The sequence below is a fragment of the Camelina sativa genome, chromosome 15 (genome assembly GCF_030686135.1).
Source record: "Camelina sativa cultivar CO46 ecotype springtype chromosome 15, ASM3068613v1".
Classification (NCBI taxonomy): domain Eukaryota; kingdom Viridiplantae; phylum Streptophyta; class Magnoliopsida; order Brassicales; family Brassicaceae; genus Camelina; species Camelina sativa.
In genome coordinates, this window is record NC_141894.1 from 19,074,263 (window position 1) to 19,101,462 (window position 27,200).

Below are 27,200 nucleotides of genomic sequence, written 5' to 3' on the forward strand. Positions count from 1 at the left end.
TAGTATTAACAAAATTTACAACATTTCTAGGTATCTAAAGAAGATAATCAAGATTATCAACATGAGAAACATACTGACTTGAGAGGGGACCCAAGTGTTATTCCTGAAGAAAATACCTAGGATACTAATGAAAATGATCCACAAGAATAGGATATGAATAATGATAAGGTATGTGTTACTTGAATATGATCGACAAATTTTAAAAACCTTGTAAAAACATATTTGAAAATAATTTACATATGGTTAAAAAAATATATCATTATTTATGCAGGATGAGAAGCCTAACAGTGCTGATGATGTATACTCAAGCCAAGAAGAAGCGTACACTATTATATCGGATGACAAAGAGTGTATTAATATTTCAGATACTGAAGAAGACCCAAGCCAAGAAGAAGCTCCCACTCAAAAAGAAGACCCAAGCCAAGAAGAAGCTCCCACTCAACAAGAAGACCCAAGCCAACAAGAAGCTCCCACTCAACAAGAAGACCCAAGCCAAGAAGAAGCTCCTACTCAACAAGAAGACCCAAGCCAACAACAATATCACACCAGCCAGGAAATGGGCAGTTGTAAGTTGTTGAAGTCTTTATTATAAATGATTTTCCCTGTTGAAAACGACATATAATATTTTGTTTCTTATGTTTGTATTAGTGCAAACACCTACTACGCAGGAGAACAATATAAGTGACGAAGAAATGAAACAAATCGAGGAAGTTATAACTTCTTGGTCGAAGAGCGAGGACCTCAAAACTATGCTTTCGTCAATTGATAAAGTAAGTTTGAAAAAATCATATACTTGTTACCATAGGCGTTAAACATTAATAAAATTTGGATGTTCTACATTGTAGTATCTTTGGCAAGGGAATAAGTGGGAAAAAGTCTATGCCATGGATTTGATTACTAAAGAAGATGTAAAAAAAGTAACAAGGAGGGCAATATTAATTCTTCATCCTGACAAAATTCCTAAAGATGTTACTCCACAAATGAGATACCTTGGTACCAGAATGTTTTCAAAATTAAAGGTTAGTGAACCTCGACTTTTGTTATTTAAAGATTTTATGCACATTTTACTGTTATTTAATATTAACTTATATTTTTGTTTTCTTTTGCAGGAGTACAAGGACAAATACTTAGGTTAAGGAATTTGGCATCTTGCTGGTCGGATCAAGAAGAAATAATGAATGGCAAAGTATTTCAATGTTTAGTTTGCAAGTAGATTTTTAAAAATTGTCTTTTTAATGTTATGTTATTTCTTTTCGCTTGTAAAACTTTTTAAATGGTGTTAATCCTATAAACAGTTTAGTTATACATGAGTAGTTTGTTCAAACTTGCCTAATATACGAGGTTATTGCTTAAAAAACTGTTTTTAAAACCTTTTAAAAAGTTAAATCTTCTAAAACGGGTTAAAAGAATTTTAGAAGTTTTTGAAAACTTTTTTAACATCTTTTAAAACCTTTTCAAAAACCTTTTAAAACCATTGAAACTCTTTTAAAAACCATTTAGAAATTATTGCTGGTATATAAACGCGATCACATCAAGAAGAATATTGAATAGAATAGTATTTCAATGTTTTAGTTTGCAAGTATATTTTAAAAAATGTCCTTTTAATGTAAAGTTATTTCTTTTCGCTTGTAAAACCTTTTAAATGGTGTTAATCCTATAAATGGTGTTAAACTGTTTATAGGTTTTAAAAGGTTTAAAAACCTTTTAAAATCTTTTAAAAGGTTAAATCTTCTAAAACGGGTTAATATTATTTTATGCTTTAAAAGGTTTTAAAAGGCTTTAAGAGAGCTTTAAAAGTGTTAAAAACCTTTTAAAACCTTTTTAGATGGTTTTAAAACCTTTTAAACGGGCATATAAATCTTTTAAACCTTTTAAACTTTAAGATTATATCTTGTTTTAAGAAATTTTAAAAGGTTTTACAAATGGTTTATAATGATATATATCAATTTAGTATTTTATTACAAAGAACAAAAACAAGATAAATTATTCAAGAGTTCTTAAAAATAGATATGAACTATCTCAGTTTCCTCTCCCAGCATATTGATTAGTCATCTCTCTAGCCATGGCTTCAAACCTTCTCCTATCAGATTTGTAGAGGTTAGCAAGATATTCAATGGTCTGTTCCTCATCATTGACCTCTGGTTCAATCAACTTCTCCACTAATTCCTTGAAAACCTTAACAATGGACATGGGAGTCCAACAGTCGCGCCTCAAACGTTTTAGGTGAATGCCTCCCCTATCTGCTACATTTGGGTGGCAAATTCTTGTGATGAAAACAACCTGCATAATCAAGAAATTTTATTTAAAAAACTATTGAGTTGCTGCAAAAAAGGAGTACTAATAATCATGCTTGCTAAAATAAAAAGGAGTATAATCAAAAATAGATACCTTGGGGGGACTTCTTGGGTAATCAGGTGGAAAAGTAAGCCTAAGTTTAAACACTCCCCCTTCATAAGGAGTATTCACCGGTCCGATTAGAGTAGCCTCCCAACGGAAAATGTCGTCATCAACAGTTACTAAAAAAAAGGCAAACACTCAATCTCTTTTATCCTTAACAGTAAAACAAATCTACTCTTGTAACACCCGCAAACCAATTTTTGGTATTTTAGTAAGGGTGTCGATCGACACCACAGGGGGAGTGTCGATCGACACCAGTTGTGGCCGGTTTGGTCGGTTCAATTTTAATTGTCCGGTTTGCGTGGTTGGTTTAGGGAATCCCTAAATCGAGTTTTTAGAGGTAGAAAACGACCTAGGGTCGTGTTATTTGGAGTTAGTCGCCGTTTTTGAGAGAAAAACAAAAGAGAGAGTGTTCTTGAGCTTTTGGGAAGAGATTGAGAGATTCCTTGCTGTTCTTGGGAGATCTAAGGCTGGGGAGGTGTTAGAAGCTTGCTAGGAGTGAGGGAATTCGTTCTTGTTGGTCAGAATCTTCTTGGAAGAGGTGAGTGCATGACCATGGCTTATCTAAGCTAAGATCTCTAGATTCTATGTGATTTGGTGCTTATGTGGTTGTTTCTTTGAGTTCTCTATGATTTTTCGTTGCTGTCTGGGCTGGGTTTGGCTTCTGGGAGTGCAAGGAGCGGATTGGAGAAGCTTGGAGGCGAGATTCGGAGTTTCTGATCGAGGGAAATCGTTGCTCGGCATCAGTGTCGGTCGACACCAGTTGGGGTGTCGGTCGACACCAACGCGAGGACGGCTCGGGACTTTAGCGAGTGTCAAACGATGCCATGTGGACTTTACCTGAGGTGATGCGTGCATTCCATAAGGTTTTCCATGTGTCTATGTTGCGGAAGTGTCTCCGTGAGGGAGAGGAGGTGTTGGCTAAGATTCCTGAGGATCTTCAGCCTAACATGACTTTGGAGGCGAGACCAGTGAGGGTTCTCGAGAGGAGGATCAAGGAACTTCGGAAGAAGAAGATTCCTTTGATGAGAGTCCTGTGTGACTGTGATGGTGTTGAGGAACAGACTTGGGAGCCTGAGGCAAAGATGAAGGCAAGGTTCAAGAAGTGGTATGAGAAGCAAGCCGCGACTTGAGCATGTTTAGCCTGGTCCCATCTGTAATCCGTGGCTGGAGCGGGAATGGAGTATTCCAGCCCATCTCTCTTGTTACTCGGTCGCTTGGGGTGGTTGGTTGTGCGACTCAGTAACAAGATGAGGTGGTGTTTGGGGTACAATGTTTCCGTGAGGCAGGGTTGTGAAGAGGAGTTTCCAAAAATGGAAAGTGTTAAATATGGAAAGTTTTGCGGGAGTCAGAATTTTGTCCATTTTAGCGGTGGGAAGCCTTGGGAGGGGCTTTTGTGCCTTTGTGGCGGACTTTTGAGTCAGAGTGCCTGTGTGTGGCGGTTTTGTTAGACATTGTATGGCCTTTGTGGCGGGCTTTTAGCCAATTGTGTGGCCTTTGTGGCGGGCTTTTAGCCATTTGTTGGCCTTTGTGGCGGGCTGTTTAGCCAGAGTGTCTTTGTGACGGTCCTTCGGGACAGATGGTCTTTGTGACGGTCCTTCGGGACAGATGGTCTTTGTGACGGTCCTTCGGGACAGATGGTCTTTGTGACGGTCCTTCGGGACAGATGGTCTTTGTGACGGTCTTTCGGGACAGACGGTCTTTGTGACGGTCCTTTGGGGATGAGTGGCCTTGGTGGCGGTCCTTTTTAGGACATTTTGTTTGGCCTTGGTGGCAGTCCTCGTGAGGACATTTTTGTTGGCCTTTGTGGCGGCCCTTGTGGCGTATATATGATCCTTTTGCGGTCATGGGGTATCCCGGTGGGGGAATATGTGGTTGGTAAGACATTGAGATGTTTTACGCGAGCCACGGGAAGGAAACCTGGATAGGGATAGGACTCAGACGTGTTCAAGATTGTTTGCTCGCGACTCTTGGGGGACTTAGGTTCTCCTAGTACTGCCATTTTTAGAGACTTTGTGGCTCGGGAGTATGGTTGGTATATCGACTCCGGATGACGATCTGGGGGCGCGCTGTAGGGTGGCAACCCGAGAGACGAGTTTGGATTTTTCCTTATATCATTTGGCATGCAGACTTAGGTCTGATGAGGAGCCAATAAAAACTCAAGGTTTAGGCCTATGAGTAAAGGGAAGTCCAAAAAGTCAAGAGCAAATGACGCCTGGAGCGTGAGTCTATCGCCTAGAGGTGACCTTCTGTAGATCGGTCGGAGAAGTGCGGGCCGTGGAGACGGTTGCACGGGAGTCCTTGCCTGATGGTTGTTCGAGATTCGAGGACGAATCTAGATTGGTGGGGGAGAATTGTAACACCCGCAAACCAATTTTTGGTATTTTGGTAAGGGTGTCGATCGACACCACAGGGGGAGTGTCGATCGACACCAGTTGTGGCCGGTTTGGTCGATTCAATTTTAATTGTCCGGTTTGCGTGGTTGGTTTAGGGAATCCCTAAATCGAGTTTTTAGAGGTAGAAAACGACCTAGGGTCGTGTTATTTGGAGTTAGTCGCCGTTTTTGAGAGAAAAACAAAAGAGAGAGTGTTCTTGAGCTTTTGGGAAGAGATTGAGAGATTCCTTGCTGTTCTTGGGAGATCTAAGGCTGGGGAGGTGTTAGAAGCTTGCTAGGAGTGAGGGAATTCGTTCTTGTTGGTCAGAATCTTCTTGGAAGAGGTGAGTGCATGACCATGGCTTATCTAAACTAAGATCTCTAGATTCTATGTGATTTGGTGCTTATGTGGTTGTTTCTTTGAGTTCTCTATGATTTTTCGTTGCTGTCTGGGCTGGGTTTGGCTTCTGGGAGTGCAAGGAGCGGATTGGAGAAGCTTGGAGGCGAGATTCGGAGTTTCTGATCGAGGGAACTCGCTGCTCGGCATCGGTGTCGGTCGACACCAGTTGGGGTGTTGGTCGACACCAACGCGAGGACGGCTCGGGACTTTAGCGAGTGTCGAACGATGCCATGTGGAGGTGTCGGTCGACGCAAACTAGGGTTTTCGGGAGTGTCGGGCAGGGTGTCGGTCGACACCAGTTTGGTGTCGGTCGACACCAGATAGTCAGTGTCGATCGACACCATCTGGTGTCGGTCGACACCCCTTGTTCAGTTACGATGGACGTTGCATGCTATGTATACTGCCTGGTTTGTTTTATTGATTGTTGTTTGTGGCATGTAGAGATCTTATTGCTTGTGTGTATAGCCCAGTAGATGGGAGGATTGCCTCACTGAGTGTTTATCAAATACTCATGCATCTCAATTTGTGTTTGTGGTGCAGGTAAAGGCAAAGTGTGATCGTGCAATCAAAGGCAATGAAGAGGAGGATGTTCTAGGGACTTGATTGTATGGTTATCTGGCATGGTTAGGTTGCTAGAATTGAGTCTTAGAGCATTGTTAGGATTGCTGGTTGTTTGATTTATGCTGTTTAGGATTAACGCTGGATATTACTTATTTGGTTATTGGTGATTGTTTTATTGGATATTTATTGGTATGTGGTTCCGCTGTTGGATTGTGAATGTGGTTAGGTGGCTAGTGGGTATGGGACCACTAGTTGTAGCTATTTAATTATATTATTATTTATTATTTATTTATTAAAAAAAAAAAAAAGGGTCGGTTGTTTCATTTTGGTATCAGAGCCCTTACGGTTCTAGGTTTGGGTTCACTAGGTTTCTGTTGTAGATGTTTGGGAATGCATGTCTTGATTGATTATGTGAGTTAGTCAATTGTGTGTGGCATGAAGTCCTAGAACATCCTCTTCGAGCCGAGTGTGTGATTCCACGGTGAGTTTATGTTTCTGTGTTATAATAGAAATTGTTTGCTTAGCCTTCTGTTCATGGTAGTGCAGATGGTTAGAGAGGATGCTGTGACTGGTCGAGGTCGTGGACGCGGACGTGGTCGCGGACGTGGTCGTGGTAGGGGTAGAGCCCCAGTGGTTAGTGAGACCGAGGACCAGAGTGTGACAGCTGAGGGTGTTGGCGAGTCGCAGGATGTTCCGGGGGATTCCGTGAGTGTGGCAGGAGGGGGCGGTATTGATGCTCCAGTGGCCAGTGATGCTAGGGTCCCGGGTGTGGGGGTCCCAGCGGGTGGAGTCCCTGGTGTTGACATTGCAGCTTTGCTAGCACAGGTGTTAGAGCGGTTACCACCTGTGGTACCGGCTCGGGCTCAGGTAGTGCCACCAGTGGTGGCGGAGGAGCGGCAGCCAGTTGTTGCGGATGTGGGAGAGCATGGACGTTATTTGGCTATGCTCAAGGAGATGAAGGGTCTGTTCACTGAGAGGTTTTTGGGTGGTACAGATCCTACAGCTGCGGATGCTTGGAGGACGAGTGTGGAACGTAACTTCCATACTCTGAGATGTCCTGTGGAGTTTTGGGTGGACATAGGGGTCTACTTTTTGGGTGGTGATGCTGAGTTGTGGTGGAGATCTGTGGTTGCTAGGAGGGTGCAGAGGGAGATGACTTGGGCTGACTTCGTCTTGGAGTTCAACCGCAAGTATTTTCCTAGGGAGGCATTGGACCGGTTGGAGGTGCAGTTCCTTCAGATATCTCGGGGGACGCGGTCAGTGCGGGAGCTGGACTTGGAGTTCAGTCGACTTCTATGTTATGGGGGTCGGGCCATGGAGTCTGAGGAGGCTCAGGTCAGGAGGTTCATGAGAGCTCTACGGGATGATTTGAGAGTTCATTGTAGAGGGAGGTACTATGCTACGCGTGCAGAGCTGGTTGAGACTGCAGCAGAGATTGAGGAGGATATCCGGGCACAGTCAGTGTCGGTTACTCCAGCAGTTCAGCCTAGTAAGGCTCAGCAGCAGGGTGGTTCTAGCAGGGGCGGTAGGCATGCTCAGGGAACCAAGAGGAAGTGGGAGGCTACGCAGAAGCCGAGTGGTGCAGGTTGCTTCGGTTGTGGGAGCAGAGATCACAGGGTTGCTAGTTGTCTCAAGAGGAGTGTTCCGTCGACAGGACCTCGGGTATGTTATCACTGTAGGGAGACAGGGCACATCAGGTCTTTTTGTCCCAAGTTGCAGCCGGCAGCCGTGGCAGCGTTGTAGCAGGTGCAGCCTGGTGGTCAGCAGGTGGCACGGATTGAGCAGGGGCCTCGGGTTTACACGACAGCTGAGACTGGTGGAACCAGTGCCGGGGCGATCACAGGTATATTTTCTGGTACTTAAACTTTGTGAATTTTAGTAGGTTCAGATTGTATATGTTTCCTGTGATAAAGTGTTAGGTTCTCAACACATGAGGTTGGTGTAGGGACCTTGTTGGTGGGCGGGTTTAAGTCCCATGTTATGTTTGATTCTGGAGCTTCGCATAGCTTCATTACTCCAGAGTGTGCAGAGTGTGCGGGGATCAGCGGGGATCCTGGAGAGCGTGCAGGAGTTGTCAGGGTTGCGGGAGGCGAGTTCCTGAGAGTGATTGGACGAGCTAGAGGAATTGATATTCAGATCGCAGGAGAGTCGTGGCCAGCAGATTTGCTTATCAGTCCAGTGGAGTTGTATGATGTTATTCTCGGGATGGATTGGTTGCATCGGCATAGGGTGCATTTGGATTGCCATCGGGGTAGAGTGGAGTTTGAGCGTTCAGGAGGGAAGTTGGTTTTTCAGGGTATTAGACCGACTTCAGGGAGTCTCGTGATCTCAACCATTCAGGCTGGGAAGATGATCGAGAAGGGCCGTGAGGCTTATCTGGTTACTATATCTATGCCAGAGTCAGTGGGGAAGTCTACGGTTAGCGGTATTCCAGTAGTGGAAGAGTTTGAGGATGTGTTTCAGTCTTTGCAGGGATTACCACCATCTCGGTCGGATCCCTTTACCATTGAACTGGAACCGGGGACGACACCGTTATCCAAGGCTCCTTACAGAATGGCTCCAGCAGAGATGGCAGAGCTGAAGAAGCAGCTAGAAGATTTGTTGAGTAAGGGATTCATCCGTCCTAGTGTATCACCGTGGGGAGCGCCGGTGTTGTTTGTGAAGAAGAAGGATGGGAGTTTCAGGTTGTGTATTGATTATCGGGGTTTGAACCGGGTCACTGTGAAGAACAAGTATCCTCTTCCTAGGATCGATGAGTTGTTGGATCAGTTGAGGGGTGCTACTTGATTCTCCAAGGTAGATCTGGCGTCGGGTTATCATCAGATACCGATAGATGAGGCAGATGTGAGGAAGACTGCTTTCAGGACGAGATATGGGCACTATGAGTTTGTGGTGATGCCCTTCGGATTGACTAACGCGCCAGCAGCGTTTATGAGATTGATGAACAGTGTGTTTCAGGAGTTTCTGGATGTATCTGTCATCATTTTCATCGACGATATCCTGGTCTATTCTAAGAGTCCTGAGGAGCATGCAGTGCATTTGAGGGCAGTTATGGAGAAGCTGCGGGAGCAGAAGTTGTTTGCCAAGTTGAGCAAGTGTAGTTTTTGGCAGCGTGAGATGGGCTTTCTGGGTCACATTGTTTCTGCAGAGGGGGTTTCTGTAGATCCAGAGAAGATTCAGGCTATCAGAGATTGGCCTAGACCGCAGAATGCCACAGAGATCAGGAGTTTCCTTGGATTGGCAGGGTACTACAGGAGATTTGTGCAGGGGTTTGCAAGCAGAGCACGTCCTATGACTAAGTTGACAGGGAAGGATGTTCCTTTTGTCTGGTCAGAAGAGTGTGAGGAAGGCTTTGCAAGCCTGAAGGAGATGTTGACTACTGCGCCAGTGTTGACTTTGCCTGAGCAGGGAGAACCCTATGTGGTTTATACAGATGCATCTAGAGTTGGGTTGGGTTGTGTTCTGATGCAGCATGGGAAGGTGATTGCTTATGCTTCGCGGCAGTTGCAGGTGCATGAAGGCAACTATCCTACTCATGATTTGGAGATGGGTGCGGTAGTTTTTGCCCTGAAGATTTGGAGGTCTTATCTTTATGGTGCAAAGGTACAGGTGTTTACAGATCATAAGAGCCTGAAGTATATATTCTCTCAGCCTGAGCTGAATTTGAGACAGAGGCGGTGGATGGAGCTTGTGGCAGATTATGATTTGGAGATAGCCTATCATCCTGGAAAGGCTAACACGGTTGCAGATGCTCTGAGTCGGAAGAGGGTAGCTTCGGCTTAGGAGCAGGAGATGGAGTCTCTGGTAGGGGAGATCAGTGCGTTGAGCTTATGTGCTGTTTCACAGGAACCGTTGGGTTTGGAAGCAGTAGATAGAGCTGATCTTCTGAGTAGAGTGCGGTTGGCTCAGGAGAAGGATTTGGGGCTGGTGAATGCCTCTAAGGATGTGGATTCAGAGTATCAGGTCTCAGATAATGGTACTATCTTGGTGCACGGTCGGGTTTGTGTGCCCAAGGATGAGGAGTTGAGACAGGAGATTCTGAGAGAGGCTCATGCGAGCAAGTTGTCCATTCATCCAGGAGCGACTAAGATGTACCGTGATCTCAAGAGGTACTATCATTGGGTCGGGATGAAGAAGGATGTAGCTAGTTGGGTTTCGAGGTGTGATGTGTGTCAGCTAGTGAAGGCTGAGCATCAGGTTCCTGGCGGGTTACTGAAGAGTTTACCCATTCCTGAGTGGAAGTGGGATATGATCACTATGGATTTTGTGGTGGGATTGCCAGTGTCACGGACCTTTGATGCTATTTGGGTCATTGTGGACCGGTTGACTAAGTCAGCACATTTTCTGGCCATTAAGAAGACTGATGGAGCAGCGGTCTTGGCTAAGAAGTATGTGAGGGAGATAGTCAGGTTGCATGGGGTGCCAGCGAGCATTGTGTCTGATAGGGATTCCAAGTTCACTTCGGTGTTCTGGAAAGCGTTTCAGGCAGAGATGGGCACTAAGGTGCATATGAGTACAGCTTATCATCCCCAGACTGATGGACAGTCAGAGAGGACGATCCAGACGCTGGAGGATTTGCTGAGGATGTGTGTGTTGGATTGGGGTGGCCATTGGGCAGATCACCTGAACCTGGTAGAGTTTGCTTACAACAACAGCTATCAGGCGAGTATTAAGATGGCTCCTTATGAGGCTTTGTATGGGAGGCCATGTCGTACACCATTATGCTGGACTCAGGTGGGGGAGAGGAGCATGTTTGGTGCTAGTTTTGTTCAGGAGACCTCAGAGAAGATTCGGGTTCTCAAGCTGAACATGAAGGAGGCTCAGGATAGGCAGAGGAGTTATGCAGATAGGAGGAGGAGAGATCTTGAGTTTCAGGTGGGAGACAGAGTGTACCTCAAGATGGCCATGTTGAGGGGTCCGAACAGGTCATTGTCAGAGACTAAGTTGAGTCCGAGGTATATGGGTCCATTCAGGGTGATTGAGCGGGTTGGACCAGTGGCATATAGATTGGAGTTACCTGAGGTGATGCGTGCATTCCATAAGGTTTTCCATGTGTCTATGTTGCGGAAGTGTCTCCGTGAGGGAGAGGAGGTGTTGGCTAAGATTCCTGAGGATCTTCAGCCTAACATGACTTTGGAGGCGAGACCAGTGAGGGTTCTCGAGAGGAGGATCAAGGAACTTCGGAAGAAGAAGATTCCTTTGATGAGAGTCCTGTGTGACTGTGATGGTGTTGAGGAACAGACTTGGGAGCCTGAGGCAAAGATGAAGGCAAGGTTCAAGAAGTGGTATGAGAAGCAAGCCGCGACTTGAGCATGTTTAGCCTGGTCCCATCTGTAATCCGTGGCTGGAGCGGGAATGGAGTATTCCAGCCCATCTCTCTTGTTACTCGGTCGCTTGGGGTGGTTGGTATTGCGACTCAGTAACAAGATGAGGTGGTGTTTGGGGTACAATGTTTCCGTGAGGCAGGGTTGTGAAGAGGAGTTTCCAAAAATGGAAAGTGTTAAATATGGAAAGTTTTGCGGGAGTCAGAATTTTGTCCATTTTAGCGGTGGGAAGCCTTGGGAGGGGCTTTTGTGCCTTTGTGGCGGACTTTTGAGTCAGAGTGCCTGTGTGTGGCGGTTTTGTTAGACATTGTATGGCCTTTGTGGCGGGCTTTTAGCCAATTGTGTGGCCTTTGTGGCGGGCTTTTAGCCATTTGTTGGCCTTTGTGGCGGGCTGTTTAGCCAGAGTGTCTTTGTGACGGTCCTTCGGGACAGATGGTCTTTGTGACGGTCCTTCGGGACAGATGGTCTTTGTGACGGTCCTTCGGGACAGATGGTCTTTGTGACGGTCCTTCGGGACAGATGGTCTTTGTGACGGTCTTTCGGGACAGACGGTCTTTGTGACGGTCCTTTGGGGATGAGTGGCCTTGGTGGCGGTCCTTTTTAGGACATTTTGTTTGGCCTTGGTGGCAGTCCTCGTGAGGACATTTTTGTTGGCCTTTGTGGCGGCCCTTGTGGCGTATATATGATCCTTTTGCGGTCATGGGGTATCCCGGTGGGGGAATATGTGGTTGGTAAGACATTGAGATGTTTTACGCGAGCCACGGGAAGGAAACCTGGATAGGGATAGGACTCAGACGTGTTCAAGATTGTTTGCTCGCGACTCTTGGGGGACTTAGGTTCTCCTAGTACTGCCATTTTTAGAGACTTTGTGGCTCGGGAGTATGGTTGGTATATCGACTCCGGATGACGATCCGGGGGCGCGCTGTAGGGTGGCAACCCGAGAGACGAGTTTGGATTTTTCCTTATATCATTTGGCATGCAGACTTAGGTCTGATGAGGAGCCAATAAAAACTCAAGGTTTAGGCCTATGAGTAAAGGGAAGTCCAAAAAGTCAAGAGCAAATGACGCCTGGAGCGTGAGTCTATCGCCTAGAGGTGACCTTCTGTAGATCGGTCGGAGAAGTGCGGGCCGTGGAGACGGTTGCACGGGAGTCCTTGCCTGATGGTTGTTCGAGATTCGAGGACGAATCTAGATTGGTGGGGGAGAATTGTAACACCCGCAAACCAATTTTTGGTATTTTGGTAAGGGTGTCGATCGACACCACAGGGGGAGTGTCGATCGACACCAGTTGTGGCCGGTTTGGTCGATTCAATTTTAATTGTCCGGTTTGCGTGGTTGGTTTAGGGAATCCCTAAATCGAGTTTTTAGAGGTAGAAAACGACCTAGGGTCGTGTTATTTGGAGTTAGTCGCCGTTTTTGAGAGAAAAACAAAAGAGAGAGTGTTCTTGAGCTTTTGGGAAGAGATTGAGAGATTCCTTGCTGTTCTTGGGAGATCTAAGGCTGGGGAGGTGTTAGAAGCTTGCTAGGAGTGAGGGAATTCGTTCTTGTTGGTCAGAATCTTCTTGGAAGAGGTGAGTGCATGACCATGGCTTATCTAAGCTAAGATCTCTAGATTCTATGTGATTTGGTGCTTATGTGGTTGTTTCTTTGAGTTCTCTATGATTTTTCGTTGCTGTCTGGGCTGGGTTTGGCTTCTGGGAGTGCAAGGAGCGGATTGGAGAAGCTTGGAGGCGAGATTCGGAGTTTCTGATCGAGGGAACTCGCTGCTCGGCATCGGTGTCGGTCGACACCAGTTGGGGTGTTGGTCGACACCAACGCGAGGACGGCTCGGGACTTTAGCGAGTGTCGAACGATGCCATGTGGAGGTGTCGGTCGACGCAAACTAGGGTTTTCGGGAGTGTCGGGCAGGGTGTCGGTCGACACCAGTTTGGTGTCGGTCGACACCAGATAGTCAGTGTCGATCGACACCATCTGGTGTCGGTCGACACCCCTTGTTCAGTTACGATGGACGTTGCATGCTATGTATACTGCCTGGTTTGTTTTATTGATTGTTGTTTGTGGCATGTAGAGATCTTATTGCTTGTGTGTATAGCCCAGTAGATGGGAGGATTGCCTCACTGAGTGTTTATCAAATACTCATGCATCTCAATTTGTGTTTGTGGTGCAGGTAAAGGCAAAGTGTGATCGTGGAATCAAAGGCAATGAAGAGGAGGATGTTCTAGGGACTTGATTGTATGGTTATCTGGCATGGTTAGGTTGCTAGAATTGAGTCTTAGAGCATTGTTAGGATTGCTGGTTGTTTGATTTATGCTGTTTGGGATTAACGCTGGATATTACTTATTTGGTTATTGGTGATTGTTTTATTGGATATTTATTGGTATGTGGTTCCGCTGTTGGATTGTGAATGTGGTTAGGTGGCTAGTGGGTATGGGACCACTAGTTGTAGCTATTTAATTATATTATTATTTATTATTTATTTATTAAAAAAAAAAAAGGGTCGGTTGTTTCAACTCTGAAGATGTATGTGTTTACCTGCTGTGATGTTTGGCGAAAGATCCCTGTTCAGACATCTCAGATCAGTCCTTATAAGGCTTGAAAGAGAACGACGGGCCATTTCTGACGGATAGAAGGAAGAATGTAAATAGATTTTTTGAATCTGGGAGATAATTTGGGAGACAAAGGTTTGATTTTTCGAATCTGAGAGATGATTGAGGAGTTATCGTGAGACAAAATGTATATATAATAGGCGAAGCATCGCTTTGGTTTACAAAAAGTACCCCTTCAACGCTTAATTAAAACCGAACCAAAGCGACGCTTCGCTTAATACCCCTTCAATAAATTAACCCTTCGAAATCTTATCCATTAAAATCTTACCCCTTCGTGTGTTTCCAAGTGACTCTTTGCATATTACCCCTTCAATCGTCTTCTACAAAAAAAACTTAAGCGATTCAAAATCAAAATTCGAAATCGTCTCTATTTCTTCAAATCATCTAAAATCGTTGGAGGGTTTTGATTACGAAGAAGTGAAGGAGACTAAAGATGGTGAAATCAGAAGAAATTTAGGGTTTTTGCAGTGAGAGAGAAGAGAGAGAGAGATGAAGAAGAGTAAGAGGAAGGGGAAGGGGAAGGGGAAGAGAGAGAGAGTGTGGCGACTTGCTTTTTACAAGAGTTTATATATATGGTTTTTAATCGTTGTAGGGTTTTACAAGAGTATATATGGATTTCTACATGTTTTAAAAGGTTTTTAACATGTTTTAAAAGGTTTTACAAGTTGTTTTAAAAGGTATATATATGGTTTTTAATCGGTGTAGGGTTTTACAAGAGTATATATGGTTTTTAACATGTTTTAAAAGATTTTATAAATTGTCTGTAAATGATTTTAAAAACAGTACGACTTGCTATTTTAAAAGGCAGTACAAGTTGTTTATAATGATTTAAAACTGTAAAATCTGAAAAAAAAATTTGAGAAAATGGAGTTTACAACACCACAGACTGAAAATATTTTATTAAAAAGAACAAATTCAAGTTGAATTAAAGAGAGAGAGAGAGAGTTAGATAGCTGCAACACAACTAGATTTGTTGTGTCCACACTGACCGCACCTACTGCATTTGTATTGTTTTGAATTTGTCTTAGCCTTTCCATACTCCCATGAACTAGCTATTCTCTTTTTCTTTCGCCTGCCACTAGGTATACGAGTAGAAGGTGGCCGAATAAAAGTACTAACACTCTCTGGAATCTCTCAATACTCCATATCACCTACTGGGTGAATGCTCTCTGAATATGCTAAACGCCATCTGTAAAATAAAAAAGAGGAAGATAAGACTAATATAACTTTGATAAACCTTTGAAAAACCTTGTAAAACCTTGTAAAACCTTTTTTAAACTGTTTATAAACCTTATAAATAACTTATAAAACCTTTTAAAACATTGTAAAAAACCTGTCGGATCCGTTACTTTAGCAACCTTTTAAAGACCTTATTAAAAAAGAGAGTTATAACCTTTCAGTGGAATGATAATCATCAACAAACATGTTTTCATTGAGATTGAGATGTTTGGCAGCAGCAATTCCATGTGCACAAGGGAATTTGTCAATATCAAACATACAGCATGTGCATTCCTTGTGTCCAAATTCACCATATATGTCTTTAAAGCTGCTTTAACCTCGAAGATATTTTCATTTACTTGACTAACTTCAAGCCAGCGGGTAGTATTATTATAAGATTCATTCATCTTATTCCCAACTTTTGTAGTAACAGCATATGGATGTCGACAGCTCTCCTCACGTCGTTCATTAAACCACCTAGTCAAAATATACCTGATTGTATCAAACAGGCAGACAATTGGATACTCACGAGTCTCTTTTAACCTGGAGTTAATGGACTCGGCACAATTAGATGTCATAATGTTGTACCGGTTTGAAGGAGAATATGCACGTGACCATTTCCTAATATCAGCTTGCCAAAGATATTCTCCAAGATCCGGATCACCATTGGAAATTTGACTGAACAAATAATCAAAATCATACTGAGTGTAAGCTCTTGAAGCATCATGAACAACTGGAAGAAGAGAAGCCAAAGCTCTAAATCGTGTTTCCAGGTTCTTTTGCAAGTGGAAAGTGCAGATTCCGTGATGAGCATGTACATAATTTACTGATAGCGCAGTTGCAATTGAAGAAGCCCGATCAGACACAAAAACTAGATCCTCTTCATCAGGAATAATAGTCTTCAAACACCACAAAAACCAATCCCATGATGCATCATTCTCAGAATCAACAACAGCAAAAGCAATAGGATACAACTGAAAATTACCATCCTGAGCTGATGCAGCAAGCAAAGTCCCTTTATATTTTGATTTCAAATGGGCGCCATCAATAGAAATAACTTTTCTCATCAACTTAAAACCTCTAATTGATGCACCAAAAGCCAGAAAACCATATCTAAACTTATTATCAGAAACAGCTTTGATGTAAGTGATAGTACATGAATTCTTCTTTTCTATCATGTGAAACCAACTCGGTAAAACCTCATAACTATCAGCAGGTATACCCCTAGCAAGTTCTGATGCATGTTCTTGAGCTCTCCATGCTTTTGAGTACGAGACACCAACTCCATGGTCATTCCTAAAAATTTCCATGAGCTGTTTGGGTCTGAGAGGAAGCTTTCCTCCTGCAAAATGGTTACTAACCAAACCAGCCAAAGTCCTTGCAGATGCTTGGCGATGACTAACATTCCTTAAAGCAGAGTCACAGCTGTGCTGACTAATATACTTTTGAACAACAAAGCTATCTGATGCTTTAGCCTTAGTTGCACGTAGCCTCCAACTACATTTTTCATCAATACATTTAAGAACATACCTCTTGTTGTCTGACTTAAAAGTATGAAACTCAAAACTATGCTTGAGTGCATACATCCGCATCTGACTTCTCATTTCTGTTTTGTCTTTGAATAACTTTCCACAAAACAGTGAATCAACATCGATTAGACCAGTTGAGTGTGAAGAACCAGATGGATACCCAACAGAGGTTGTCATGTTACGAGGAACACCCTCGACATATGGATTTGGTATTGGTTGATCCTGAAAGTACAAATCAATGGTTATTTAAAAGGTTTTACAAGTTATTTAAAAGGTTTTACAAGTTATTTCAAAGGATTTAATAAGGTTTACAACCGTTTTCAAAAGGTTTTTTAAAGTGTTTAAAATGTAAGTTACCTGAGTATGAGTAGAAGTAAAATCACCAGAATTGCCAGTATATTGACTTGAAGAAGCAACAGGAGAACAATAAAAACGAGGAACACCCTCGACATATGGATTTGGTATTGGTTGACCCTGAAAGTACAAATCAATGGTTGTTTAAAAGGTTTTACAAGTTATTTAAAAGGTTTTACAAGTTCTTTCAAAGGATTTAATAAGGTTTACAACCTTTTTCAAAAGGTTTTTTAAAGTGTTTAAATGTAAGTTACCTGAGAATGAGTAGCAGTAAAATCATCAGAAGTGCCAGTATATTGACTTGAAGAAGCAGCAGGAGGATCACTCTCGACATATGGATTTGGTATTGGTTGACCCTGAAAGTACAAATCAATGGTTTTTTAAAAGATTTTACAAGTGATTTCAGAGGATTTAATAAGGTTTACAGTTTTTAATAAGGTTTACAACTGTTTTCAAAGGTTTTTAAAACGGGTTGAAAAGGCAGTAAATTACCTGAGTATGAGTATAAACATCAATAGCATTCCCAACTAACAGATTTGAGCTTGTTTGATCCTGAAAGGATTTGTAAAGTATTTAAAACGTTTTACAAGTGTTTTCAAAGAATTTTATAAGGTTTTGTAAGCAATAAATAATTTAAAATTCTAAAGTAGAAAGTTACCTGAGTAACAGCAGTGACACTCTCAATAAAAGGAGTAGAGCTAGGTTGACTCTGATAAAGAAACATTCCTCAAATCAGTTACTTTTCTAAAACAATATTAGAAAGAACAAGAGAATGAGTTTACTAAAAATACCTGCTCTACAATCTCACAAAAATCCTCAACAGTAACACATAGATGAAGAACTCCTCCACTTTGTGCATATTTGAGTTTAAAAGCTTCAAGCTGCCTATCATTTCTAATAAAGATAGGAATACTACCTATAGTAGAAGACTTAGCAGGCAATGAATAACTAAGCTTTAAACATTGTGCCTGAATATCAATGTCAAAATCTTCTAATAGAATTTTTACCAACTCACTAAATCTAGTATTCTCATCAATGTTAATCAAAGAAGCTCCCCTTTCATTATCCATCTCAAATTCCCAATGAATGTTGTTGTTCAATTTCCATAAACCACATACTGAATACAATTCAATCATTTGTACACCCAAACAAATCCTGATAAAACAAACCAATAAAACTACATTAAAAGAAGAGAGATCCGAACAACTATATCAAAGAATAACAGTAGATGTCCAAAGATCTAATAAAGGACATTATTATCACGAACAGATCTAAAAGAGCAAGTGTTAAGACCTAAAAAAATTCTGACATCAAATTTGAAATCGAAACAACAATCTACTAGCTAACACAAAATTGAAATTGAAATCAAAACAAAAATATAGAAACAAGCTTACACGATGGGAGAAAAAGACTTTATTATCACGAACAGATGTAAAAGAGCAAGTGATTAAGACCTAAAAAAATTCAATTTATAACGGCGGAGGAGAGATTTGCTTTATATCTCCTAAAAATTCAATTGCTCAATACGATGGGAGAAACACTTACACGAAGGGGGTAGAAGAGACGACGAACTAAAAGAGAGAACTAAGACGACGGGAGAAACAGTGATAACGGCGGACGAGAGATCCGACCGGAGAAGGAGAGATGTCTCCGGAGAAGAAGAGACGAAGACGAAGACGATGGGAGAAACAATGATAACGGCGGAGGAGAGATCCGACCGGAGAAGGAGAGATGTCTCCGGAGAAGAAGAGACGATGACGAAGACGAAGAAGGTCGACGGCGAAGGTATAATAAGATTATCGGTATAATTATAAAACAAGGGCAAAAATGTCTTTAAAAAATAATGGAAGGGTATAATTAAAAATGATCATCAAAAAGGGTATTATTAAAAAAGGGTATCAAAGAAAGGGCATTAGTAATAAATTCTCTTTTCTAAATTCCATTTATTTATCCAAACTAAAATATACTAGATAACAACTTTCACTATATACGAAGTAAAATAATTATTAAATAATTTTATTTTAAATTTTATTTTTTAAAAAAATTCACTATATACAGAGTAAAATAATTATAAAATAATTTATTTTAAATTTTATTTAAGAATATTATTATACTTATCGGTAAAAATATTATTTGAATTTTTTCTGAAGTATATATATATATTTAGTTTAGTTGAATATATAAAATAATTATATAATAATTAAGATTTAACCCGTATAAATTATTAAAATTAAAATTTCATATTATCACACCATGTGGACCAAAAGTTCTTAAAATTCATTTTAAAGATTTTATGAAAATGTCATTAAAAGATATAACTAAGTTAGATATATAATATAAGAATTTAATTTTGGGTGTTATTAATTTTCTTTAGAAAAATACAATTGGTATATAAATGTAAATGTTTATGACAATTGGTTATGAAAATTTAGAATCTTACGAATTATAAAAATTAACCTATTAAAATCATATAACATCTTTTTCTATCTTAAAGTAACCACACGTAAGAACTAAAACTAAGGAGACAAATGTTTTGAAACATTAGAAAAAGGAAAAACTGGAAATAAATGAAAATAACTAAATATTTGTTTCTTTATGCATTATATAACTAAAACGGGTGAAATATGATTTAATTTTTTAGAAATTTTTTTATATTCTTAATTTAAATAAAAACTAACAAAGTTATAATTTTTTTTCTTTCAAATTTGAACAAAATTTTGGTAATTTTCTATTGTTTTTTAATCTTTTCCTTTGGTAATCAATTTCTTATTTATTTTTTTAGAAAAAAAATTCTCATTGCTTGATGATATATAAGCTTATATGACCCTAGAGCTACTCTCAAAATTAAGAAATAGTTGCAGTACTTAGGGTTGAATTTCACTAGAACTCTAGATTACACAACATGCACTTAAGCGTTGAATTAAATTAAACTAAATAAATTTTATTTTCAAAATAATTAAATAAAACTGTTGTACCATCAATAAGAATAAAAGCTAGGCTCAGGGTATTCCTCAAGAAATCAAGAATGAATTGTCATGATTCAGATTAAGCGTGATTTTTAAACTCAAAACACAACAGTAAAATTAACCAAGCATTCTTCTTCCAATTATTTTTCTTTTCAAATTGTGTATGGGTTCAACCAATCTTACCTTTGGATCTAATTTCGTTGCTTTGAGTGAGGGAGTTAATGTTAAAGGGAAAGGCCAAGCTAGTGTAACAGATCAATGAAAATGCAAGGAGGAACATAGAAGAAAGACCAAGCTCAATGCTAGACAAGCTTACAAAGGGAGATTTGAACAAAATTTCAAAGTTAGATATCAATTTTGGGTTCACTTAAGAAATGAGGGATTTCCAATTAAAGGAAGTCCAAACTCATGCCGAGAATAGATGGTCCATTGAAGATGATAAAACAGACCAGTGACAATGCCTACCAACTCGACTTGCAAGGTAAGTATAAAATGAATTCTAGCTTTAATGTTTCTGAATTGGTTTCATTTTGTGCATATAAAACGAAATTGAGGTCAAATACTTTTCAAGAGGGAGGGAATCGGTTGATATGACCCTGGACAACACTAAGGATATAGAGCAGGTTGGAGTCGAGGATGAGCAGCTCAGAGTCGAGGATGAGCAGCCAGAGAAGAAGATAAGCAGCTTGAAGCAAATGATGAGCTTGTAGCGGAGGCTGTTCTTGTTACACCAACTGGTCTACCAAGCAATGCTTAAACTGGCTAAACTTAAAACCCAATTGATAATAATAAATAGCCCAAAAAAATAATAAATAAACATAGATAAAAAGGAAAATAAGAAGATAGTAGACGGTGTTTCATTGGTCGAGTCCTTGCATCGATCGATGCACATTCTTCTGCGGGATAAGTTAAGTCAAAATGCACGTTTGGATTGCGTTTAGGATTTAGAAGCCCTAGGGATCGATATAAAAGGCTTATTGTCGACGCCCTTGACTTGTTTTGCCCGTGTTTCATTTCTGCAAAAGAGAGAAAAATTTCCAGAGAGTTTCCAGTGAGTTATGTGCCTGTTCTTGAGAGATCTGTCCCTGTGAGTGGAGATCTGAGGCTGAGGACGTGAGAAGAGCTTACTAGGAGGCTGTTTCCGTTGGTTTTAGAATCAGATTTGTCATTCTCAAAGGTGAGTGTTTGACCATGGCTGATCTAAGCGATTAGATGTTTGATTGTGTGTTTTTTTGGGTGTTGTTTGCTTATGTGCTTGTATGTGGATGTTTGCTGTGAGTTTATGTGGCCTTTGACGTCGGTTTCAACATCTTGGAGCCGAGAAGAGACGGAGGATATCTTGGATCGATGTAAAATGTGCATCGGTTGACGCAGTTAGGGATTTGATGGAGATGTTTGGGATTGCATCGTCGATGAAAGGATTGCATCGATCGATGCAGTTAGGAATTTGGAGGATTTCATCGATCGACGCAAGGAATGCGTCGGTCGATGCAAGGACGTTGTGTCGGTCGACGCAAGTGCTCAAAGTCAATGCGCTTGTTTAGAGTTGTCTTGTTTGCTTGTTTTCCTTTGTTTATTGTTTGTGCTTGTTTTTTCGCTTGTGTGTATAGTCCAATAGATGAGAGGATCGCCTCACAGAGTATTTATAATAATACTCACGCATCTCATTTGTGTTGTTGTGCTGGTAAAGGCAAAATGTGATCGTGAAATCAAGGCAATGAAGAGGAGGATGTTTTAGAGGCCCGATTGTTTTATTCTATGCTGTTGATATGCTAGAATGGAATGTAGTGGTCTAGAACAAATGTTTAGGTTGCTGGTTTCTTGTTTTTTTTTGTCAACCATTGGGCCACAACAGGCCGGCCCATTAGCCAAATTCCTACATTCGTAGGGAGCAGGACTCGATCCCTGGTGTGATTGTGCCTGGTTGCTGGTTCCTTGTTCTATGACTTGGTTTATGTTATTGGCATAGTTGGTTAGATGTTATTGTTGTATTCTTTATTGATTATTTAATTCATTGATTTAATGCTGGTTATTTCTGTTGTTTGGTTTGATTGGGAGTTAGGTTGTTAGTGAGCATGAGATTACTAGTTTAATATTATATTAAAATAAAAAAATGGGTCGGGTCGTTTCAAAAAATAATATAATTTATAAAATACCATTTAATTAAATCCTTTAAAGATGAAACAATTAGTATGAAATCTAGCACTACAAATTAAATCGATGAGTGAAAAAAAAAATTAAAGAAACAAAAAAGATAGAAGTTATCATGGGCTTTTAAAAAATCTTTAGATTGAAGTTCATATAATTTTATAAGAAAACTAATTTAGTTTGTCACTTCAAAAATAATATGAATTTGAATTATTATGTGTGAGTGTTGTGTTTATCAACAAACAACCAAATCATTTGTAAGTTTAAATTTTGATTGGGCCACTTAGTATTCCTTTTCTTTTAAGTCAAAACAAATTAAAATAATTATTTTTAATTAACTGACATTTAAAATCATGTATAATTCTACATTTAACTCAAATGTAACTCCTATCTAATAATTCTACATTCATTCCTCTCACTAATTTATTTATCTTTGAAGAGAAAATGTTTTTGGTTAAATTTTAATATTTTATTATTATTTTGGTTAGCTAAACTTATAGTCACACACACACATATATATATATATATGTATCTTCTATTTACATTGCTTTAAACTTTAAAATAAGGATTATTTTATAAACAATACTTTTATATATAGTTACTAAATTTTTTGATAATTTTATTTGATTCAATTTTACTATACTACAATCTTATGTTTGCAATGGCATTAAGCAAAACTCTTTAAAGCAATTAGCCTCTGTAAAACATGATAAACATAGATTCACTCATATTAGGAAAATATTTAAATTTCTAAATAATAATATAGCTTATCAATTTTGTAATAATTTTTTTGTATTATTTGTTAATTTTTGTTCTATAGAATATTTTATATATTTTAAATTTTGTATAATAAATAATCATCCAAAAAAATGTTGCCAAAAGTGTAGGGTTTAACTTGCACATTATTGCTATAAGAAATTTTGAGATTCATATTTTTGTAGAAAAAAAAATATTTCTCTAATTATGTTATTGTTAATAGAAAAAGGAAAAATGTTTTATTTTTTAAAAAAATCAAAAATATAATAAAAAACTACTATGTATGCAACCACGCATTGCATTGCATGTGCTAATACCTAGTTATAAAAAATTAAGCTTTTTCATTAAATCAAAAAGAGCCTATCTAGTATATTAAATTCCGAAATGTTACACATGATAACATATAAATAAACATATGTGATACATGTAACTAAATTTTGATAAATAATTCATCATTTGTAATATAATGTAGATACGAAAAAGAATCATACAGTAAATAAGATAAATTTTGATTACAAGTGAAAAATTTGCCATAAGCAATTTTTTTTTTTTTTCCACAATTACGGCGGTCAAACTATTTTATTAAGTGGATAACGATACCATTGTCATCTTACATTCATCGATAATAAAACTCAGAGGCGGGAAAAAGTAGCCAAGAAAGGATAATCCGTGTAACCAAGGACTGGATCTTGAGTGTAAAACGTCTTCCGATTATATTTATTCAACTTTCCATCAATCTTGAACCGCGAAACCAAATCCGGGTTTGCAATAAACAGCCTCCCATATGAAACCAAATCCGCAGCACCTTGTTGAATAGCTTGCATGCCCAGTTCCTTGTTGAATCCTCCACTAGACATAAAGGTTCCATTGTAAGCCGTTCGTAAGCTCTTCATTAGCTTAGCTTCTTCCTCATCACTGCCTTGCCTTCCAGACTCAGTTTGGCCGTAGGCGTGGTAGCGAGGTTGTGTTACATGAAGGTAAGCGAGCTGCGAGCCATTAGCGACTTGTAACTTATTGAGTAAATCAACCACGGCTAGCCCGAGGGATAACGGGTCAGAATCAGTTGCGTCCATGTGGTCTATTGCCGGAGAGACCCTCACGGCAACTTTACTAGCTCCTATGGCTGAAACCACACCTTCCACAACTTCTTGTAGGAATCTACAACGGTTTGCAATGGAGCCTCCGTATTGGTCAGTACGGTCATTGATCCCATCTTTCAGAAATTGATCAATGAGGTAACCATGCGCCCCGTGGATCTCAATTCCATCGAAACCAGCTCGGATAGCATTAAGAGCAGAGCGGCTATAATCCTCTACCACTTGAGGTATCTCGGAAGCTTCCAGTGCTCGGGGTTTCGGGTATTTCCCGTGTGACCCATCAGGCAAAAGAACTCGCCACCTTTCAGAGATGGGTGTGTTCGTTGACGATATTGGCGACCCTCCATTAACTTGATACACTGTACAAAACCTCAAAATGTTATACTGTAATTACCCTATTCCTTAAAAAACTTAGGAGTGGGGTTAATGACGTATGAACCTGGATGAGAAGCACGTCCAACATGCCATAACTGACAGAAGATGAAACCTCCCTTAGCGTGAACTGCTTCCACAACTTGCTTCCATGCCTCTACTTGTTCATCCGAATAGATTCCAGGCACATGTGGGAACCTACAAAAATTTATTTGTATCAGTTTTGTTCCTTACAAACAACATTACAAGGTTCATTCCTTGCAACATTATATATATATATATATATATATATATCAGTTATTATATTAAGAGATGCAAAAAACATTTGCTTTGAATTTGTTCATACATAACATGATTCTTTTTATTCGCTTTTTCTTTAAATGTGGCTGATAGAACTAAAAATCTCCATTCTTATCACGCCACACAACTATTGGTGGGTCCTGTCACCCACACATAAACTTGTATTGACATGACAAAAATAACTCAAAAAGCACACGTTTCTTTTATAGTGGAAAAAAATGATAAATCACATGACATCCTTTAAAAGTGAGACAAGCAAAAGTCACAAAAAAATAGAAACTTTAAACCACCATAATTCTTTTTTTGGTAGAAAACCACCATAATTCATTAGTCATATATATTAAAGATCATAGAGTTCTAATTCAAAAGCAGATCCTTTAGTGTAGAAAGAATCTCTAAGGCCATCTTTAGAGATTAATAGTACTGTTTTTACGTTGTTATTTTCTGTATATTTTAGAATTCTAATATTACTAATATGATAAAACAAAACAAATATAAATAATATGCGTTGATTTAATATTATAATAATAATCAGATTGTTTTCCAAACTACAAAATAAACTATGTTATTGAACAGTACAGGTAGTTGAGGTCATCTCATAGCTAGTTGAGGTACATAAGTTTTGGTCTTAAAATTAAGGAATCGTAAAATTAATAAGGAAAAAGGAAAGATTGAAAAAGACTAGCTTACCCTGCGGATCCGGGAGAGACCATAGTGCCTTCGGTGATGAGAAAGCCGCCGGGAGTGGTGCGTTGAGCATAATACTCCGCCAACGCCGCATTGGGAACTCCGTTCAACGCCCTGCACCGCGTCATAGGCGCCAGAACCACTCTGAGAACGCAAACGCAATCGTGTGATGAGATTTCAACAAAACACTTTAAAAAGACCATAAAAAAAAAATCAATTCAGCTGAACTCACCGATGAGAGAGATCGAATCTTCCCATCTTGTAAGAAGAGAAAAGAGTCTCGCTGGAGTTCCCTTGTGCCGCCGTCATATCTCCGCCGTTCTGTGAGAAGAAGAGATCAATAAGGATTACAATTTTTTTTTTTTTAAACAAAATCAGATCTGAGAAATCAACGGTCAACAAAAAAAAAAAAAAAAAAAACATTGATTGGTAGTTGGATCTTCATTACACGATAAGGACAAAAACACAAAACTAAAACAAAAGTCTCTTAAGGAGTTTACCGTTTTGTGTTGTTTATTTGGAAATTGATGAACTTTTGGAGTGGATGGATGTATTGTTGTGTGTGAGAAATGCTATATTTTATACGCAAAAAAAAAAAGTTGTGGTTGATAAATGGACCGCGGGAGGAACGTTCTACGTATCTTTTGGGCCGAACCGACCATTACTTTCACGTGCTTATTTATTTTTATGATAAGTTTTGGTCCGCGTGAGATATTTATTTCTTCCTATATTTGCTTCATGAAATTAAAATATCGATCACTCCCGTTGGTGGATAAAAGGAGAAAATATTCAAAAAACTATGTATATGTTATAAATAAGTGTTTGATTTTGTATAAAATATAAATATAAATTAGGAGAGTTACTCTCTAAAAATTGGTGATTTTTGAGGTGATATAGCGGTTACTAATAAGTCATATTCTTTCAAAGATTCTGACGGTTATTGGCGTTGGAGTGGGTTGTTTCCACCCCTATATTCGAGCAGTTTCTTCCAACATTGCAGGGAAGGCTCTGCACTACGCAGCAGTTGAGTATCGATGGATCTAGATCTATTTAAGAGATCGATTTGGGGTTTTTTTCAATCATATCGATTACTTCACTTCTCCCACTTTCTATCCCCTACGATTCTATCTTTATTGGTTCCTAATGGCTGATAACATCCGCCGTGCCCTCCAAAAAACATTGATCTCGGTATCAACGATGCTCCGGTTACTCTCCCCTAGCAATTGTCCAACAAACAGCCAATGAAATTCGGTTATGTCTGATGGGCCGCCCTTTGATGCCAAGAAAACAAGATCTTCGACAATTGATCTCAGCGCTTCCTCATTTGTGGGGTTTAGTCGGTATTGTCTGTGGTCGTATTGCGGAACAACGGAGGTTCCAATTCACTCTCTCTTCCAAAAAATCAATGGAGACGGTTCTGAGAAGAGGGTCCATGGTCCTTTGTCGATCAAATGATTGTACTCCAGTGTTGGTCTCCCAACTTGGATCCACTGTCCCTCAATTACTTACCCTTTTGGATCCAGATCAGGGGAATTCCTAACCAATACTTGAACCTAACACTGATTGATAGTATTGCAAGATCCTTGGGCGACACAATAAGCATTGACTTCGATGAGGCCTCAACTACTCGGATTCAATTTGTGAGGGTGCACATAAATTGGAATGTTAATCTGCCTCTCCGTTTTCAGAGGACCTATCAATTCTCTCTAGGAGTCAATACAGTGCTCAGTTTCTTCCAAGAACGTTTAAGAGGTTTCTGCGAAGTGTGTGGGATGTTGACACGTGATTCTGGCAGAAGTCTTCTTCAGAATGGATGGCTGGATAACTCTGATGGTGATGATGACAGTGATGGAGAAGAGCCGGCTCTAAATGGTAACCTGGGAGTTCATCTCCAGGAAGTTGATGATGCTGGTAACCCTATTGGGGATAATGAAGGTGAAGACATAACAATCCCTGATGCCCCTGAAGGAGAACAAGAGCTCTCTGATATTGATCCAGAGCAAAATGCTTTGGACAATATCTCCTCTGCTGGGACTCAAACTGAAATGATGAATGAGTACATTGAGTTGCTTAATCCATTTCCTTCTTTCATCAAGGAAGAAGGAGAAAGT

The 27,200-nt window shown here is 40.0% G+C and overlaps 1 protein-coding gene and 2 pseudogenes across 1 annotated transcript; all 3 read right to left on the reverse strand.

Annotated features, from left to right (window-relative positions):
- Positions 1–2,019: 2,019 nt before the first annotated feature.
- Positions 2,020–13,670, reverse strand: LOC147926855 (ubiquitin-conjugating enzyme E2-16 kDa pseudogene; annotated as a pseudogene).
- An 892-nt stretch (positions 13,671–14,562) lies between these two features.
- Positions 14,563–16,601, reverse strand: LOC104789020 (uncharacterized; annotated as a pseudogene).
- Positions 16,602–22,970: 6,369 nt separating this feature from the next.
- LOC104747216 (12-oxophytodienoate reductase 3) lies at positions 22,971–25,775 on the reverse strand. The gene is made up of 5 exons (XM_010468814.2): positions 25,590–25,775; positions 25,322–25,410; positions 25,093–25,233; positions 24,170–24,300; positions 22,971–24,089 (listed from the first exon to the last, which is right to left on the reverse strand). The coding sequence occupies exons 2-5, from the start codon at positions 25,396–25,398 to the stop codon at positions 23,266–23,268; spliced, it is 1,173 nt and encodes a 390-aa protein (XP_010467116.2). The 5' UTR covers positions 25,399–25,410; positions 25,590–25,775; the 3' UTR covers positions 22,971–23,265.
- Between the last annotated feature and the right edge of the window lie 1,425 nt (positions 25,776–27,200).